Below are 21,092 nucleotides of genomic sequence, written 5' to 3'. Positions count from 1 at the left end.
TCTACCTATATGTTATATATGGTGTAATAATAAAATATTTTTATGTATTTATAAAAATGAATTAAAATTATATAATATACTTTAATTTTTTAAATATATAAAATTTTATTTTTTTTTTAAATATATTTTAAAAGACGAAAAAAGAAAAATAATGTAAAAAGAGACACTTTTTTTTGAAAAAAATTTGCGTAAAATTTATATATATATATATATAATTTCAATTTTAATATTTATATTTTTCTTATAATTTCAAAAATAAGATAACATGAAAAAAAAAATAAATAAATAAATAAATAAGAAATAAAAGATATATGCATACAAATATATAAAAATATATTTTTTTAATTATAATGAATTTTATTTTATTCCTTTTATTTTATATCTACATTTAGATATATTTAATATGATGGTATGAAAACATCTGAATCTTTATTCTCCATAGAAATATTTATATAGTCATTAACAATTTCAAAGTTGATATCTTGTAATAATACTATACCCCTCGTTTCTATAATTTTTAAATCATCTGATACGATACCTTTTATTCCAATATATTTTGAATCCGTATTAAAGTTATTATCTTTTAATATGCAATCAACATAATTACCTGTTAATGAAAAAAAAAAAAAAAAAAAAAATGTTACATGAATATGTGCAGGTAAAAAGATAAAAATAAAAAAAAAAGACATGAACATGTTCAGGAGAAAAATATATATATATATATACATAAATTTTGATATATTTATAATTTATTCAATTTTTTTTTTTGTGTCTTGAATTATTTTTACCATTTACGGATTTAACATTGATTACATTTCCTTCTATATTCATAATTTCACCTATAAAAAATATATCTTTATTTATAAAATCAGCCAGATATTTTTCAGATATAAGTTGTCCTACTTTTATTTGTGCGAATTCTTCGTTATAGTTTACTTCATTGCTTTCATGAAAATTATAATTATTCTCTTCATCCATATTATCCATGCTTAAATTGTTATTATATATGTATGTTTTATAAAGGTTACGTTACTAAGTATTTTATTATTATTATTATTAATTTTTTTTTTTTTTTTTTTTTTAATTATTAATATTATTATTTTCTCGTAATATTTTTCATATGAATTGTAAAATAAAAAAAAAAACAAAATTGAAACATAATAAATATATATATATAAATAAAGATATATTGATATATAAAAGGGACATATAAAATATTGCCTTTCCTTTTTAATTCATTATATCTTTGAAATACAAATAGTTCTTGAAGTATAATCCTTTTCTTAAAAGGAATATATTATTAACATAAGATTATGAATCCTTATAATCTGTATTGTGTAAGGTTTACACCTAAAATTTTATATATAAGAGCTTGATAAAAAAAAAAAAATAATAAATAATTATATCTTAAATTAAATAATTTCTGATTGTGTTTTTATGTTTATAAATATACATATAAAATTGTAAGACAATTTACAATTGACAATTCTTTTTTCTTATATGGTTTTATAATATAATATGAATTGAAATATGTTAGTATATATATACAAATATATTATATATATATGTATTTAAATTATTACATAGTAATATTTTCTTACTATTTAATATTTTTATTTTCTTTAATTACAATAAATAATAAAATATTGAATTTATATATAAATATATAATATAAATACATATATATATATATATATATAATATTATACATTTTTTTTTTTTTTTTTTTTTTTTTTTTTTTTTTTTTTTTTTTTTTTTTTTTTTTCTTTAATCTCTTCTCTAAGTAAATATGTTACGCATATGAACCTAAAAATTTACATAATATTTTTTGAATTTTTTAAAATAATTTTTTCATAAAGACTTTTTTTAAAAATAATTATATACTTTACATTTTAGATAAAAAAAAAAAAAAAAAAAATATATATTAAAAAAAGGGGGAAAAAAAAAAAGATATGTATTAAGTATAGTATATTTTAATTATTTTTATTTTTTATTTTTCTCTTTTTAAATATTACAAAGAAATATACAATATATATAATATATAATATTTAAACTATCTCCTTACACATATAATATATATATATTATATATATAACTCAAACATATATTTTTTTAAAGTACACATTACAGTTACATATACTTAAATATAAAATACATTCTAAAATTATTATTTCTTTGGAACATTTTGATTTCATTTTATACTTTTTTAAATTAATTCTTTATATATATATATATATATATATATGTACATATTTTTAATTTTTTTCAAATAGAAAAAAAAAAAAAAAAAAAAAAAGAAAGTGTATACTCATATATATTATATATATATATAATATATGTAAATTTTTTTTTTTTTTTTTTTTTTTTTTTTTTTTTTTTTAAAATGTATATATATAATAATACACTTCAATGGATTACGAAGAAATAATATGTGTGCATTTAAACTTAAAATTTATAATTTTGAAGAATATAGAAAAGGATGATAATTGTTTATGTGATGATTTTGCTATAAATTTACCAGATGTGAATGATATTGATTCATCTAATAGTTCTAAAGGATATTTCATAAAAAAATTTCATGGGCTTTTAAAAAAACGAAAGAAAAATGAATATGAATGTGTTATAAGCGGTACTTTAAATGAGATAGCTAATTTTTTGTATGAGCATATTGAATTATTTATTGAAATAAAAAAAGAAGAAAAAAGGAGCAAAGAAAATGTGGACGATTATGTAGATAATGTTAAAGTTATAGAAAGGAATGGAAAGCAAAATAAGGATGAGAATAAAAGAAGAGATTATCATCATATTGATGATGATAAGATAAATTATAATAACTGTCATATTGATAATAATGATAATTATTGTAATGATAATTATACTTCTGAAGAAGTTTTAAAAAGGAAAAATAAAAATATATTTTCATATGAAGAAAAAAAGTTGGATAAGAATAAAATTCATTTATTAAAAAGTGTAGATATGCATGATAATTTAAATTTTGAAAATGAAAGTATTTATTTCAAATGTTTATTTAGTGATTTAATAAATGATTTCGAATATATACAAAACAAAAAATATGAAAACATAAGTAATTTTTATATAAGTTCTGATTTGATATTTTCTATATGTTTGAAATTAGAAGAGCATTTAATTGAAAAAGAGGATTTACAAAAAATTTATTTAAAGAATGATAATAATATTCATATGAAATTAGAAAAGTATGATAATAAATATAAACATGTGTTAAATTTATTTCATATGAATAGTATATTTTATTTATATGTTAATTTCAATCAATATAATAAACAGTTTTTTCTAGATAACGATATAGAAGTAGCTATAGGAGAAACAATACAAAATGTAAGTGAAAAGGTAAGACTTTCCGACGATAATTCAAGGGGGGGAGATATCCAAATAGGTTTAAGAGAACAGCATGTGATAAATAATATGAAAGAAAAAAGAGAAAATTTATATAGAGAAAATAAAGAGGAAAAATATGATAACATAAGTGATCATAATAATAATAATAATATGGATAATATTAATAATATGCGTGATATTAAGAATGATAAATTAAACCATGGTATTCATCATTTCAATACCGGATGTCATTTTAGTTTAATATTAGTCGATAATATAAAAGAGCTAGCTGATTATTTTTATATTAATAACTTTTGCTTACATTTTAATGGCATAAAATTATATGTTGATAAAAAAGGTATTTTCACCTTTGATCATATAAAAAACAAAACTGAAGTTAAAGATCAATGGGTGTTTTATAAAGACTCGAAAAAAATAACATATAATTTAAATACATTAAATTCAATTAATAATAATGATAAACCCATAAATATTAGAGCAAGTATCATTTCAATATTTTTAAATACAAATATAAATAACGGTATGGATTCTTTTGGTTATAGCTCAAGTAGTATAGTTCATCATCCTTATAATATAGATGAATCATATAATAACAATGAGAGTTTATATAAAGATATAATGAATGATGGTATATCTCCTATTGTTGTAAATAATGATATGACAACATCTAATATGAATAATGCTATATATAATATGATACCTAATGTTATGCCTAATACTATATGTAACATGATGTGTAATTTTTTTGTATCAGTAAATAATTGTCATATATTAGAGCTTAGTAATATATATGCAGAGAAAAGAAAAAAGAATGAAAATGAATTTTATTTAAAAATGGAGTCTGATTTGTTTGATGAGAAGTTTAAATCGGAGTTGTATTTATTTCGAGAAAACGCAAAGGTGCCAAAAAAATACCATAAAAATAAATAATATATATATAAATTATAATATAATCTTATATATTTTTATATAATCTTATATATTTTTATATTATCTTATATATTTTTAAATATATATTTTTTTTTTTTTATATGTTTTATTTTTTTTAATCCAGATTGAACTTAAAGATTGCTATGTAAACCACAATTTTGAAGTAAAGGACGAAGAAGAGTTGTATCATAATTTGGATGGAAGAAAACTTTTCTTTGAACTTTATATGAAAGAAAAGGAGAGTGAAATAAACATAGGAATTGGAGAATTTCATATAAACAATATTATAAGTGAATTAAATGAAATAATGATTAAAAAGAAGTGTCCACATTATTATAAATTTAATTATAGAGTATGTTTATATTTGAATGTTTTTAAAGAGAAATATTTAACATCCGAATTGAATGTTGAAATATATGTTAGTTTAAAGGAGGACATATTATTAAATAGTTGTATGAGAGGTATAAATAAAAATAAGGATACAAACAAAAACACAAAATATAATAATAATAAAAATGATGGTGATGATAATATTTATAGTAATCATCATGTTGTAGATATAAACAGTAATAATAATAATTATAATAATTATAATAATAACAATTTAAATAATATACAAAATAATTACAATGATAATTTTAAAAACCTTTCAAGTCATACAACAAATACAACACATTTCAATACAAAGAATATACCTAAAAACATATACGAATTTAAAATATGGAAAGAAAAAGAAGAAGATATGATGAGAAATATTTTAAAGAAAAAAGAAGAACAACTAATTAGAAAGTTTAGTAAGAAGTATGAAATAATGGAAAAGGAAAGAAAAAGCGAATTTGAAAAAAAGAAAAATGAATTAAAAGAAATTATTATAAAAATGAAAGAAGAACAAATAAATATTATTAATAATAAAAATATGCTAAAATTAAAAGACAAAGAATTAAATGAAGAAATATATTCATTAGAAAAAAAACTAAAAAAAATTAAATATGTATATGAAAAATCTTTATATACATTTAAGGAGAAATTAAAAAAAAATGAATTAAATGAAAGTGTAATAAAAGAAAATGATGAATTAAGAAATAACTATAAAAAAGTAATAAAAGAAAATAGATTTTTATTAAAAGAAAAAGATCATATGAAAAATATGTTAAATAAATATAATCATAAAGATAATGTTATAATAAGTAAAACATATTTTCAACAAATTAATCAAGAATTAAAATATTTCAAAGAAAATAATACAAATAATCTTTTATTATTAAATAACAAAAAATATAATGAAAATATACAATCATATATTAAAATGATACATAAAAATAGAAAAAAAAGTTTACAACATATATCCAATTTTATAATACAACTAGAAAATATATATGATTTAATAAATAATGAAATAGTAGAACAACAATTTCATAATATATTAAAAAGTATTAATGATATTAAATATATATTAAATGATGAAATCAAACAAGAAAAAAATATAATGGATATATTGTCATTATCACAATCGCCTAAACTTATGAAAACAAAAAATAACGATCATTATATATCAAACAGTTATATGTTAAAGGAAAAACAAAATGAAAAGGTTCTTCAAAGCGATACATTGTTTGAAGAACATATATATAAATACAATCATCCTCAACACAAGGAAAAAAAAAACCAAAAAGAAGAAGAAAAAGAACAACAACAAGAACACAATAATAACAATAATAATAATAATACATTTAAAGATAATCCATTGAGTAATAAAAAAGAGATTCTCCTTCCATGTGTAGACAAAAAAAAAAAATTAAATAATATATATACATCCAAGGATGAGAAAAAAATAAAAAATACAAAATTATTTATGGTAAAGGATAAATCTAATGTTGTAACAAAAAAAATACACGACAAAAAAAATAATAAAGTTATTGAAAATTTAAAGAGTGAAATTAGTAGACTAATACAAACGGGTATATATAATGAAGACGACGAAATAATTATAAGTATGAAAAAAAAGTTAAACGCATTAGTAAATTAAAAAAAAAATACTGTATAAATATATTATAAATATATTATATATCCAAATGTTTCATCAAATTGTTAAGGCCATTTCAATAAAACCATATTTATGAATTTTTTTTTAAAAAAAAAAAAAAAAAAAAAAAATATATATTAAAATAAATACATACATATATATATATATATATATATATATATATATAATACATAATTATCTTCAATGTGATCACTTAAAATGTATATTTGATATGTTAATTTTTTTATAAATTATATATTTTTTTTTATGTTTTATATATAATTCTTTCCTCTAATATTATAAAAAATATTATGATATATATTATATATATATTATGTATATATGAAAAAAAAAGAGAATACCAATAAATTGTAGGCCATTTTTAATATATATATATATTATATGTATATAATAAAATATATAATTATTAATACGTGGAAATAATATATATAATAAATATGTTTTCGTTTAGAATATATTTTTAATTTTTTTAATTTTTTTAATTTTTTTAATTTTTTAATTTTTTAATTTTTCAATTTTTTAATTTTTCTTTTTTTTTTTTTTTTTTTTTGCTTTCACCTTTTCTCTTAACCCCCTTTGAGTTAATAACTTATAAAAAATATATATATTATATATATATAATATATATTTTATATTTTATATATTTCTTTATTTTTTTATTTCCCTGTATCATCAAGTTTTCTTATTTTTGTTTTTATATAAATATCTATTTTGCATTTTTGAATTTGTCATTTATTTAATATATATATGTATGTATATTTTATTATTTTTTTTTTTTTTTGTTGAAAAAAAACTTGAAACTTTTAAAATAATGAGAACAATAGGTATTTATTTGTATGAATATTAATGTTGAGGAGATTTCCTTTTCTTTTTAATCCTACATATAATAATATAATTAATTCAATTGGTCGAATGTATTATATATATATATATATTTCTTCATAGAGTGAACTGATAAAATTTTATATATAATTATAATACCCTGGAATGAATTAAAGTTTCTAATTGCTTTTTTGAAAAAAGTATTATTTAATATATATACATATAGATATAAGAATTCTTAAAAAAAAATATATATATATATATATATATATATAATAAATCCACTGAACACATTCTAAGGTATATTACATATATATATATATATATATATATATGTCATATCATATTACTATTGTGTGATATGTTTAAATTTTTGGTGAAAAATCTTATGATGTAAGAAATGGATGTGTCATTAATTCTAATGCCAACATAATAATAATAATAATAATAATATGTAATGCTTGTAAAAAATTAAATATAAATTTTTTTATTTGTACGTGATATAAATAAATTAATAATTTTAATTTTCATAAGAATTAAATAATGATGGCAAGTGATGAGCATGATGAATATAAGGATTACAAATGCATAAGTTATGGTCTTCTTTTAAAAAAGATAGCTAAGAGATCTATCAATGATTGGTTTTTTTTTTGTGAGAGAGTTGATAATGATAGTGGAGAAAATTATGATTATTTAAGAAGTGCATTAATACAATATTGTCGACATATGAGAGAATGTTTTTTAAAAATATTAGAAATAGATAAATATCGAGAACGTAATAAAGAAATTAATGATTTAATTAAATATATACTTGAGAGTAAACAAACATATGAAGAATTCAAAACAAAATATCAATATGATTTATATATGACAAAATTAAAAACAATTCCTTTACAAATAAATGAAAATAATATATTATGTGCTATAGATATATTATCAACAAAAAGATATACAAGATTTCCTTTATTATTTAAAGAAATATTAAAAAATCCGAATGAATGTTTTTTACCTAATTTAAATAAATATCAAATGAATATTTTGAAAAAAAGAATAATAGATGAATTCTTAATTAATTATTATATATCTAAAATACCAAAAAAAAAAGTACATTTTATTTTTTCAAATGGTATTTTAGATTTAGAAATAATAAATGAAGTTAGGATATCTCTTATTAGTGACTTTTTAAATGTAAAAATATTAAATGTAGACATATTATTTTTACATACTATGAATCTGAGTGAATCACACAATCTTATATTAAGCAATCTAATAAATTATCATCTGCTTCAAAAACAGCAACAGTGTTATAGTAACTATATAACATCTAAAGAACAAATGAATGAAAAAGAGGATATATCAACAGGTCGCATGCAACAAATCGAAGGAGCAAAAAAGTTTGAGGGTTATCTATCTCAATGGGATGACAAGATAGAAAAGGATAAAAATGGTGGTGATAAAATGAGTGATAATAAAAGTAGTGGTGTTGATAAAACGAGTGATAATAAAAGTAGTGGTGTTGATAAAACGAGTGATAATTCATATAGTAGTGATAATTCTCATTATAGTGATAATTCTCATTATAGTGATAAATCTCATTATAGTGATAATTCATATAGTAGTGATAAATCTCATTATAGTGATAAATCTCATGATGGTGATGATAAAACTTATGAATTAAATAATTTTATAGATTATATACTTAAAAAAGAAAAAAAGAAAGAAAGATGTCATTATGAAAAAAATAATAATATTGAAAAATATTATCTACAAAATGTAAGTACAAAAAAAGCACAATTAAAACTTAGTGATATATTTTATGAAATTTATAAGCTTAGTCATTTTTATTGTAGTATTCAAATATTAGAATTTTATAAAGGTTGTATAAATCAATATAATTCTTATAATTATAAAAAAAAGAAATTTCAATTATATAAAGTATTCAAAAATAATAATATCGAATACACACCTTCTTGTTATAATTACACATTAAATGATAATGATGTATTTTTACATTTGGATATACAATTATATGACATTGATTTAACAGATTCTATTATATATACATATTTTAAGAAAAGAAAATATAATACACCAATTTTTATAAATGAAATGAATAAAAATAAAATTATTTTAAAATTTATTTTAAATAATTTAAATGGAAATATTCAAGTTTTTGTGTGGCCATTTAGTTATTTTAATAATAAAAATGAAAAAAATAATAAAAATGAAAAAAATGAAAAAAATAAAAAAAATATTATTTTTAAAAATATTTTATCATATTATGAATATGTAATCTGTTTTTATATGAAGAAAAAAATTAAAAACATTTTATCTTATAATCCTTATTATATTCATATAGAAAATTGGTATAACAAAATTGGTTATTGCATTGTATTCTTTTTATTTTCTATACTGAAAATTTTTTCTACTTGTCATGATGATACGACTTTACTCTTATCTAGGAAGCACATATATTATTTAAAGGATTCCTTAGAAAAAAGTGAGTATTCATATAAAACCGGTGTAATAAATATACATGATTTATTGTTAGATTATTTTTTTGATTTACATTTTATAAAGGAGGAGTTAAAATGTGAAGATATACATGGACACATGCAAATTAAAGATATACATGGAAATATTCAAATTAAAGAAATAGATGACCATAGTAATTATCAACAGAATAATAATATATTAAACTTTTTAACATTAATTAATTTGAAGAAAGAAAATGAAAACTCATATATATTAAGATATACATTTTATAATCAAAAAATTGATTTATTTATAAATATGATAAAAGAAAAGTTAGTATTTAAATGTCACTGGGATAGTGATATATTTATAAATATGATTAGTTTATCTTATAATTTAAAATTGATTATATATATATTATATTTATTGAAATATTATTCTTCATATATTTATTTATACAAATTTTTAAAAGAACGATTTCAAGTAAGACCTGGTAAAATGGAAAATTTTACTTTTAATAAAAAGGATTTATATCCAAATGTTTTTTTTCACAAATTAATGTTATATTATTTTTTAAAGAAATCGGACTATTCATCTAATCTGGTAATAACAAAATTTTTGGAGCAATTTTTTTCTTATATTGATTTTTATTTTTATATTTATTCGGGTGAGCAAATTAATTTGGAGGCACAACTAAAAAGGGAATTGGAAAGGGGGGAAATAATAAATAATGTGAAAAAGTTGGATGGAAATGTGAATAAATTGGATGAAAATATGAACAGATATGATGATAATATGAACAGATATGATGATAATATGAACAGATATGACCATAATATTAACACATATGATGATAATATTAACACATATGATGATAATATTAACCCATATGATGATAATATGAATAAACATACAAATCATTTGAATGACAAAGATAATCATAATAATAAAAACATATTTATAGAAAACACCATAAGTGATAAACAGAATTTCTCTTATAGAAAAAATTTTGTATCCGTCTTTTATTATACTTTATATGTAAATAAAAATACACCCTTACTATTATGCATATTAATAGAAAGAGGCTACATATTTTGCACTTATATTATTATAACATTTGAAAATATGAAAAAAGAAAATATAGAAAAAGAAAATGCAGGAGGTACATATGAAGAAGATATGAATAAGACATTTAAAAAAAATAATAGTTTTATAATACCCTTAATTCATAAAAAATATATTCTTTCCTCAGACATGCATTTATATTTTGATAGTTTGAAAGATTTGATTGATAATTATTCTAATATGTTTATTAATTTATATAATATATTAAAAGTTAATTTTTACTGTCCCTTATTTTCTGATGCTTTTGATTTTTCAACGCATATAATGATGAATGGAAAGGACAAGAAAAGAAAGGATGAAATGAAGAATGTGAGAGGAATTAATATGAAAATGGATGAACAAAAAGGATATATAGACAATAATATTCATAATAATAATGATAATAATAATAATAATGATAGTATTAATAATAATAATACACCTTGTTTTATTTACCAATTTTTTGGTGAACATAATTATATTAATTTTATAAGGCAAAAGAAAAAATGTGCCCTAGATTTACAATATTATATAAATAAAAAGAAAAATAAAAATTGTTATGAATACCCAGAAAATTATATTAATAATTATATGTTACATTTATATACATTATTAAATAAAGAATATGCTATGAATAATGATTACGACATGAACAAGCAAGGTAACCATAATAAATTAAATTACCTTTTAATAAAAATGGATAATACTGGTTCTCTTTTTTTTAAAATACCAATAAAAGAAAAAAGATATATGAAAATAAATAATTTGGATGTGATAAAAAATAGGGAGTTATTCATATATCATAAATGTTTAGTTATAAATATGAAACTGGAAAAAAAAACAAAAAAAAATAAATGTAACAATGAAATACAAAATGATCATAATGGTAGTATAAATTCTGCATGCATAATACAAAAAAATAAATTACTTAACAATGAAGATAAAATAAATAACATTAAAGATATGAATGTGATGAATAAAGATTCATGTTGTAATATAGTTAGTGATGAAAAAGATAAAGAACATATATCAAATAATATAACAACATCGAATGAAAATAAAATAAATAATTGGGTTTTAATTAAAAAAATGTATATATTATTAAATGATGAATGTACTAAATTAAATATTTTAACTATATTTTCATGTATCATAAAAAGTTGTTATGCTTTATATTTTTCAAACGAGCTTTATTATTTAGAAAATAAAATAATGCCTTCCATTTTTGTTGTTAGAAATAGTCATATATGTAATATTGATATTACATATTATTGTAATTATAATAAAGATATAACATGCTTTATAAGTTTAAATTTTTTGAATAATGATTATGATGATGATGATAATAATATAAAAAATGAATTATATAAAAACAATAATAATAATATTATAGAAAAAGAAGAAATATTAAATAATAGTCATAATACATTTAAAAGACACAGTATAAATGATATGAGAACATTTTCTACTTTTAATGATATATTAAAGAAATTATTATTTATTGATATATCTGTTAAGAATCCAATTAATTGTTTAAACAAGATTTATATTAAAGAAAAAAATAATTTATATTTATATTTAGAAAAAAAAAAAAGTATATTTAATTTATTAAAATTAATATGTTTTACATATGAATTTCATCATTATTTTTATATTTTAATAAATAAAACAAATGAACATTTAAGAAATATACATTTCTTAAATATTATAGATCCTTCCATCTTATTTGATATTCAATATGAAAATCTATTTACAATAAATCTTATATGTAAAGATATATATATATATAATAGTAATTTATCTTTTTATATTTTATTACATCCTGAATATTATTCTAAAATTCTAATCATACCGTATTTAATAACTTATTATAATAAAAATCATAGGAATGAAGTGAGCATCATCAAAAAAAAAAATTATTTTTTTAAAAATTTTAAATGTGATGATTTATTCAAAAATAAACAGCAAAATTATAATGATTCATTTGTCAATATAGAAAGGGATGGACAAATAATACAAGAAAATTTGTCATCAGCTTATTCATTTCATATAGATACTTTATTGAATAATCAAAATGTATGTATTGATAATATGGATGAAGAAGATTTATTTATTTATTTATTTTTAAACTATTGTAATTTAATAAATTTTAATATAACGAATAATAATTTGTCACAAGATTGTTATGATAAGATATCAGATTTAAATAAAACAAAAAATAAGAATGAAGAAAATTTTTGGTCTTCTCCACCTACAAATGTGCTTACTACTAAATTTGATGAGGTATTATTATTTTCATCAAATTATTTGAAGGTTTTTGAAGAATATGAGATATTTATATCAAATATAAAATATTTATTAAAAATAAAAAATAAGATAATATCATCAGAACTATTTTTTTTCTCTCCATATTTTCTTCCTACCATATTATATAATGTATTTGAATTTTTAAGGATACTTGGAGTGTGGCTAACATTAATATGTCGACTAAAAAATGATTACAAAGATATAACATTAAGACGTGATAAAAATATAAGTAATATATTTCAATATATCACAGCTAGAAAGAATAAGAACCCTTGTGATCATGAACCCAATTCTGGTGAAACAAATATGAATACAGATGATGACAATAATAATAATAATAATACAATAAAAAAAGAAGAAAGTGATAATCAGAATGATCATATTTATATACATTTAATATGGAATATATATAATGTTAGAACATTATATATAGAAAGATTAAAAAATGATAGAAAGATAAATAATTCCAAGAGGAATTATGAAACGTTTCATAATAATATCAATGAAATATTTAATGATGATACTAATTGTAAAAATAGAAATGTAGAAGATAATAAAGAAGAAACTATAGAAGATATTATGAAATATAAAAAATTAAAAACAAATGAAGATGATCAAAAGGTTGATAATGTATGTATACAAGTAACAGATAATAATATAATTCAGATAAATGAAGAAAAAAAAAAACAAAAAACAGAAAACAAAGAATATACAAAAAATGAAGAAGAAGATAATATAAATTTAATAAATCAGAATGACAATATGTATATATATTCATTGATAAATAATACACTCATTTTGAATAACATAGATATAAAAAAATGGAAATATCTTATAAACTCATATTGTTTTAATAATTTTATAATGTTTTTACAGACAACAAAAAATAAATATTTGATTGATAAAAGTTTGATAAAAAAAGCATTTTTTTTAAGAAGTTTAAAATTTGATGATTTCAATGATATAAAATCTTATTATAATAAGGTAAAGAAAATTAATTATTGTGATCATAATTATAAGAATGATAAATTGGATATGTCACAACAGTATATACAATATATTAAAGAGGATCAAAAGGATAAGGAACTTATAAATTTTGATCATATTATTAATTATATGACTAATAATATATGGAAATCTCAAATACATTATTTGTCTCATGGAATTAGCTTATACTTTGAAAATGTGGGAGAGGAGGTTGATGAGGACGATGCTTGGTTTTATTGTCTTCAAAAAAAAAAAAAAATAAATACTGATATGAATAAAAATGTGGATGACAATAAAAATGTGGATGACAATAAAAATGTGGATGACAATAAAAATATAGATGACAATAAAAATGTAGATGACAATAAAAATGTGGATGACAATAAAAATATAGATAACAATAAAAATATAGATAACAATAAAAATATAGATAACCATCAAAATATAGATAACCATCAAAATATAGATAACCATCAAAATATAGATAACCATAAAAATATTTATACCCATCAAAGTAATGATGATGGTGGGGAGTGCTCATCGAATTTTTTCATCCTATATAATGATAATATTTTAAAAGAAAAGTGTGAAATAAATTGCTCATTAAATATAATATATAAATATGTGAGAATATGGTTATTAAGATTAAAGTTACAAGATGTTGATGTTTTTTTTTATATAATGAATGAAATAATTAATGATAAAAAAAAGATTTGTGAATTTTCTTCATTAGTTTTTAATTCTGTTTTATCTTATTATGAACATTTATATTTTTGGCTATCAACTAATACAGATGTTTTGTGTTCCCCTTTTATAGAAACACAATTTAGTATGAGAGAAGAGAAAGATATCATAGATGATAATATAAATAATGTTGAAAAATCAGATTTGTTTTTAAAAAATAAAAAAAAAAAAGAAATAAAAAATAATGATAAGAAATTTCTTGAAATAAATATTCCATTAATAATAAAAGAGAAAGTTGATGAGAAAAATGTTCATATGGAGAATATATTAAAATATAATAATAATGATTTAAAAATAATATATAATGATATGAATAATTCAATGGATATATTATTAAATAATGAAGATGATAAAGAAAATATAAATAATTATATAAATAATAATATGAAAAATATGAATGATAATTCAAATTATAAAAATAAAGATATAAATTCAAATATGTTAAATAATTTAAATTATTCTACTATTAATTATAATAATATTAAAATTAATTATAAAATATGGAGATATATGCCTAGTCCATTCAAAATAATATCATATAATAAAAATAAATTAGATATATTAAATAAAAATAATGATCATATCATTTTAAGTTTTCAAATTTCTTCTTTACCTGTAAAAAATTTAAAAGATGTATATATAAATAATGAACCATTTATTAAATTCCTTGTAACGAATAATATTGATTTAAATATAGCTCATGAAAGAGTTATGAATATTTTACAAACATATAATTTAAAACCAAACTATTCATTAGTAGCGACACAAACTATTCTCCACATTTCAACATTTGAATTATTGCTCAAGGCTAATCAAAAAAAGGAATGAACGTTTTTTTTTATACAAATGTTTCATCATTATTTGGAAAATAATTCTTACACATACAAATAAAAATAAAAATAAAAAAAAAATAAAAAAAAAAATAAAAAAAAAAATAAAAATATAAAATTTTTTGAATATTTTTAAAAAGACCTAACAAAGGGGTATTAATAAATATGTACAATATATATATATATATAATTATTTTATTTTTACTTTGTCAAATATTTATATATCTATAATTTTGGTATTTTTTTTTAAACAAATAAATAAATATACACACACATATATATATATATATATATATTTATTTATTTATATTTACATTTCCATTTTAATAACTTTAAAAAAATGAACAAATACTTAAAAGCGTCGAATTTAATTTATATTTGTGCCTCTCTGGGTATTCATTCCATATTTTTTAAAAAAGAAAAAAGAACAAATAATAAAAATTTAAGCCATATTAAAAATTTCATAAAATTAAAAAATATAATATTATTAACATCTTGTGAAGAAATTACCCCCCATACAAAAGAAGAAGAAAAAAAAAAGAATTATAATAGGTATCACAATCAATTATTTAAAAATAAAACAAATCAAAATAATATACATATTGCTAATAATGAAGTAGTAAATTATTTAGATGAATTATATAAAGAAAATAAAAATGAAAATGTAATTACAAAGGGGGATGAGGAAGAGGTAAATTTTAATTCATCAAGTATATTGTCATCCTTCGTTGATGATAATAAAAATGTAAAACATAAAAATGATAAATGTATAAACGATAAATATATTAATTATCAATATATTAATGATCAATATGATAGTGATAAATGTATAAATGATCAATATATTGAATCCGAAAGAGTTGAAGAAAATATAAAATTAAGTGAAGATATAATAAATATAATTGAAAATATTTTAAACAAATATAATGTTGTTTTATTTATGAAAGGGACAGCTTTAAATCCTTATTGTAAATATAGTAAACAAGCTATTCACATTCTAAAATTAAATAAAGTAAAAGAAATTCATACTGTCAATATTTTAGATAATCAACAATTAAGAAATGCTTTAAAAATATATTCTAATTGGCCTACGTTTCCTCAATTATATGTTAACCAAAAATTTGTAGGTGGCATAGATAAGTTGCAAGAATTACATGACCAAAATAAATTCAAAGATATAATATAACATATATATATATGTATATTTTTATATATATGTCTATTTTTTTTTTTTTTTTTTTAAACAAGGGCGTTTTCAAATGTATTTGTAATTTTTTGTACAAAATAAAATATATATATTTTATAAAAAACACAAATAAAAAAATAATTACACATATATAATATATGTGAACAAAAAAACAAAATTAAAATAAAATAAAATAAAATAAAAATAAAAATACGAAAGAAATGTATATATAATAAATTATATATATATATATATATATATTTATATGTATGTATTTATTTATTTATTTTTTTTCCCCCCCCACTCTTATTATGTACTTGTGGTTTATTTGATCATCTTTAATAATTTTGTTTATATCAACTTATACTCAAAAGATTAAATTAAAAAAGTCATATGGGAATAGTTTCCATATGATATGTTTTTTTTTAGGAATATAAAAATGAAAGGAATTATTATATTTTTCAAAAAATTCATATAAATATTCATTATATATAATTTCATCACCATAAATTAAACTTGCTTCTGGTACATAAGCAAAATGAAAAACTTCCTGATCACTTTGAATAGTATCATTTTCTTTTTTTTCTTCTTCATCTTGATAATTTTTATTATATTTTAATTTGTCATTAGTATCATAATTCATTTTATTTTTATTATTTCTATTTTTATCATGCTGATTAAAATGATGCCCATAATAATCATTACCATCACAATCATCATCACCATTATTATTATTATTATTATTATTATTATTATTATTATTATTTACATTCTTATTTTTCTTATTACCTATGTTAGATTTTTTTCTAGTTTGATCCTTAGTATAACAAAATACATTTTCATTTGTTTTCTTCTTGTTATTTATTAAGAGAAGATAATGAACAGTATTTTGAAATTCAGGGGGATATTCAGAGAATGATTTTTTTTTCCATTCATTAGTAGCAAAACATGAATAATCCCAACTAACAACTACAGCTTGATAATTCCAGTATTTGTGTCTTACAATATTTCCAATATGAAATATGGGAGTGGATTTATAAATTCGTTTCCTTACATAATTTCCTAAACCAAAATGATAATTTTTTCCAAATATTATTTCTGTATCTTTGGGTATAGCTTCAAAGGATAGGAAATTTTTATTTTTAAATATTTTATTTTGTAACACATAAAATTCAAACAAATTCATTTTATCATCATTACTAATAAAATGATCATTCTTTAATATATCTTCTTTATTGAAAAAAAAATTAGGAAATGTATATCCATTCGGATTTTTATCATATGATATATTTTGATCACTCCAAATATTATTCATATTATTCATATTATTCATATTATTCATATTGTTCATATTATTCATATTGTTCATATTATTCATATTATTAATATTATTCATATTATTCATATTATTCATATTATTATTATTCTCATTAGTTATATTACTACTTATAATATTAGATATATCATCCTTCTTATTATACATAATATTATTAAACATATTGTTGGCCCACTTATCCTGAAGCTGAGAACTAGCTGCATATATATTCCTAAAACATTTTACTGTCTCATTTTTTGATTTCATTGGCATATGTAACATTGGATGAGCACACACATATGGTGAAGTCATATGAACATAATAATGACACTCAGTTGATTGAAAGACATTAACAACTTTTGTTTGTGTTCCACTTTTATAATTTAAAGAACAATCAAAATATATGGTTGTTAAGAAATCATGAACTTCGTCTAACGAATCTATACATTTCCCTCCTTTCAAATCAAAAGCTAAAGCTTTATAAAAACTGCCATTTCCATATTTAAGTACTTCAAGTGGCTTGTCAATTATATAGGAACTTACATATGGCATACGGTGTGCTGATGAAGAAAAGTAAGCAGAAAGGGAGGTTATATAAAAAGGAGTATAAGACACATTAAATGATGATGGAAATAAATTTGGAGGTGATAAGGTACTTGATGAGGATACCCTTTTGGCAGTAGAAGTATTATCTGGTGTTAAATTGTTTGAACTTAAATTGTTAGGTGTTAAATTGTTAGGTGTTAAATTGTTAGGTGTTAAATTGTTAGGTGTTAAATTATTTTGTGTTAAATTATTTTGTGTTAAATTATTTTGTGTTACCATATTATTTTGTGTTACCATATTATTTGGTGCTACCACATTATTTTGTGCTACCACATTATTTTGTGTTACCACATTATTTGATGATAATCCACTTTTTATAGTAAATTCCTCTAGAGATGATAATATTTGTTGAGAATTTAATGTTTTTTTATTTGCATAATCATATTTTACATCTGATATATTTGAATTATTTTTATTCGTTGATGATACAAACTTTTGTTGTGTATTGAAAGAATTCGCTGTAGAAAGGTGTGTTTTTTTGAATTGATTATAATATTCCAAATTTTTTTTCATCATATGATTAGATTTTAGAACAGGGAAGATATCATACATTTTTTCATAAAAGGGTTTACCTTGATTAAGTGAATTATATGAAGATCCTAATAAAACTAATGGATATTTTTCTTTTCCAAAAACATTTTTTTTATATTGAATAACACTATAAGGTAAACATATTTCAAACATGGTATCATCTTCTCTAATAAAATGATGACATTTATTCATTAAATTTTTTAAAAGAAAAAAATTTGGTGGATTTATTTTCTCAGTATAATTACAAAACATATAACCACTTAATGTAATACGATATAAATATATAGCTTCAGGATAATATAAATTTAAATTATGTATTAATTTCTGTTTTAATGATTTATAATATTGTTCAGAATATTGATAATTAGAAAATGATTTAAAAAAATATACATCATTATCTATTAATCTTTTTATTATAATATTATATAATTTTGTAATTGTTGTATTGATATGTTCATATATTTGAAAAATAAATGGATAATATATATTATATAACTTTTCAAAACTATTAACTCTTAAATTATTATTACCACATAAAAAAAGTACTTCAAAAAAATATTTGCCATCACTATAATATTGTACTACAGTATTATTAGAAAATAATAAATCTTTTCCTACAGCATAATTTGATATAGTAATATGTTTTTTATGTTTAGTAGGATATCTTTTGGTTATAAATGATATAGATTTATTTAAACATATTTTTAATATATTTCCATTAGAAAACGCATCAACACATGTATTATTTATAGTTAACATTTTCCCTTTTATTATATGATTCTTTAATAATATATCATCATTAATATTATTATATATTCTATATTTATGATATGCATTCATTTTATGTTTATAAAAAATATAATCATATACCTTTTGAAAATTACAACTAAATGTCTTATTTAATTTATCAGCCTTTTCATTTCTTTCCTTCCAAAAGTAATCATAAGGATATTTCTTTTTTTGTGTGTTTTTTTTTTTTTTTTTTTTTAATTCTTTAGAATATTTATCATTTAATCTATTCAATACATGATTACATGTCCAACCTTTATTATTACTACTTTGTTTAGGACTTGTATTATCATCAATATCTTTTATAATATTATTTTGAACTTCATTTCCTTTTATATTCATCCAGTTATCCACATTCTGATATTCAATCTCATAGTTATCTTCCTCTAGATATAAATTATAGTTCATATTATTATTATTATTATCTGAATATTTTATAAGGTAGTTTTTCTTTAGCTGTTCTTCAACATTATCATAAATATTGTACTTTGTAAAAGAATCATTATTAATTTGATGGTCACCATTATTGTCAATATGTTTATTATAAATATAATTATAATTATTATAATTATTATTATTATTATAATTATTATTATAATTATTATTGTTATTTTTTTTATTTTTTTTATTATTATTATTATTGTTATTTTTTTTATTTTTTTTATTATTATTGTTTACTCCTTTTTGTTCTTCAACCCCATCAGGGTAAAACTCATCGACATTTTTCAACAAATCATATTTTTCACAGGTATCAAAACTATCAGACTTATCTAATATACAAAGAAAGGAATCCTTTCCTACAGTTATATTTGTATATTTTAAGGATCTATCTAAATTAATTAGGGTACTAGGTACACTATAATCTAGTTGTATCTGATATTTTGTATTCAAGAAACATATGCAAACCAATACGTTTACAATAATAACAAGAAAGGTAAACATCTTTTTTATTATATCATATTTACTCTGATATTTTTCATTATTCGATATATTAATATATATATATATATATATATATAATATAACTTGAAATTAGAAAAAAAA

At 18.6% G+C, this 21,092-nt stretch overlaps 5 protein-coding genes across 5 annotated transcripts; 3 read left to right on the top strand and 2 right to left on the bottom strand.

The window, feature by feature from the left end:
• Positions 1-398: 398 nt before the first annotated feature.
• On the bottom strand, positions 399-987 carry PADL01_0708400 (conserved Plasmodium protein, unknown function; the record flags this gene model as incomplete). Its single annotated transcript, XM_028681120.1, has 2 exons — positions 399-607; positions 789-987. The coding sequence occupies 2 exons, from the start codon at positions 985-987 to the stop codon at positions 399-401; spliced, it is 408 nt and encodes a 135-aa protein (XP_028537529.1).
• A 1,422-nt stretch (positions 988-2,409) lies between these two features.
• Positions 2,410-6,334, top strand: PADL01_0708300 (Cg7 protein; the record flags this gene model as incomplete). Its single annotated transcript, XM_028681119.1, has 2 exons — positions 2,410-4,278; positions 4,433-6,334. 2 exons carry the CDS (start codon positions 2,410-2,412, stop codon positions 6,332-6,334), a joined length of 3,771 nt encoding a protein of 1,256 aa, XP_028537528.1.
• Positions 6,335-7,717: 1,383 nt separating this feature from the next.
• Positions 7,718-15,619, top strand: PADL01_0708200 (Cg2 protein; the record flags this gene model as incomplete). The annotated part of the gene is made up of 1 exon (XM_028681118.1): positions 7,718-15,619. The coding sequence occupies one exon, from the start codon at positions 7,718-7,720 to the stop codon at positions 15,617-15,619; it is 7,902 nt and encodes a 2,633-aa protein (XP_028537527.1).
• Positions 15,620-15,961: 342 nt separating this feature from the next.
• PADL01_0708100 (Cg6 protein) lies at positions 15,962-16,807 on the top strand (the record flags this gene model as incomplete). Its single annotated transcript, XM_028681117.1, has 1 exon — positions 15,962-16,807. The coding sequence occupies one exon, from the start codon at positions 15,962-15,964 to the stop codon at positions 16,805-16,807; it is 846 nt and encodes a 281-aa protein (XP_028537526.1).
• A 367-nt stretch (positions 16,808-17,174) lies between these two features.
• On the bottom strand, positions 17,175-20,990 carry PADL01_0708000 (Cg1 protein; the record flags this gene model as incomplete). Its single annotated transcript, XM_028681116.1, has 1 exon — positions 17,175-20,990. The coding sequence occupies one exon, from the start codon at positions 20,988-20,990 to the stop codon at positions 17,175-17,177; it is 3,816 nt and encodes a 1,271-aa protein (XP_028537525.1).
• Positions 20,991-21,092: the final 102 nt, after the last annotated feature.

The sequence above is a fragment of the Plasmodium sp. gorilla clade G2 genome (genome assembly GCF_900097015.1).
Source record: "Plasmodium sp. gorilla clade G2 genome assembly, chromosome: 7".
Taxonomy (NCBI): domain Eukaryota; phylum Apicomplexa; class Aconoidasida; order Haemosporida; family Plasmodiidae; genus Plasmodium; species Plasmodium adleri (nom. inval.).
This window is presented reverse-complemented; position numbering and strand designations above follow the sequence as displayed.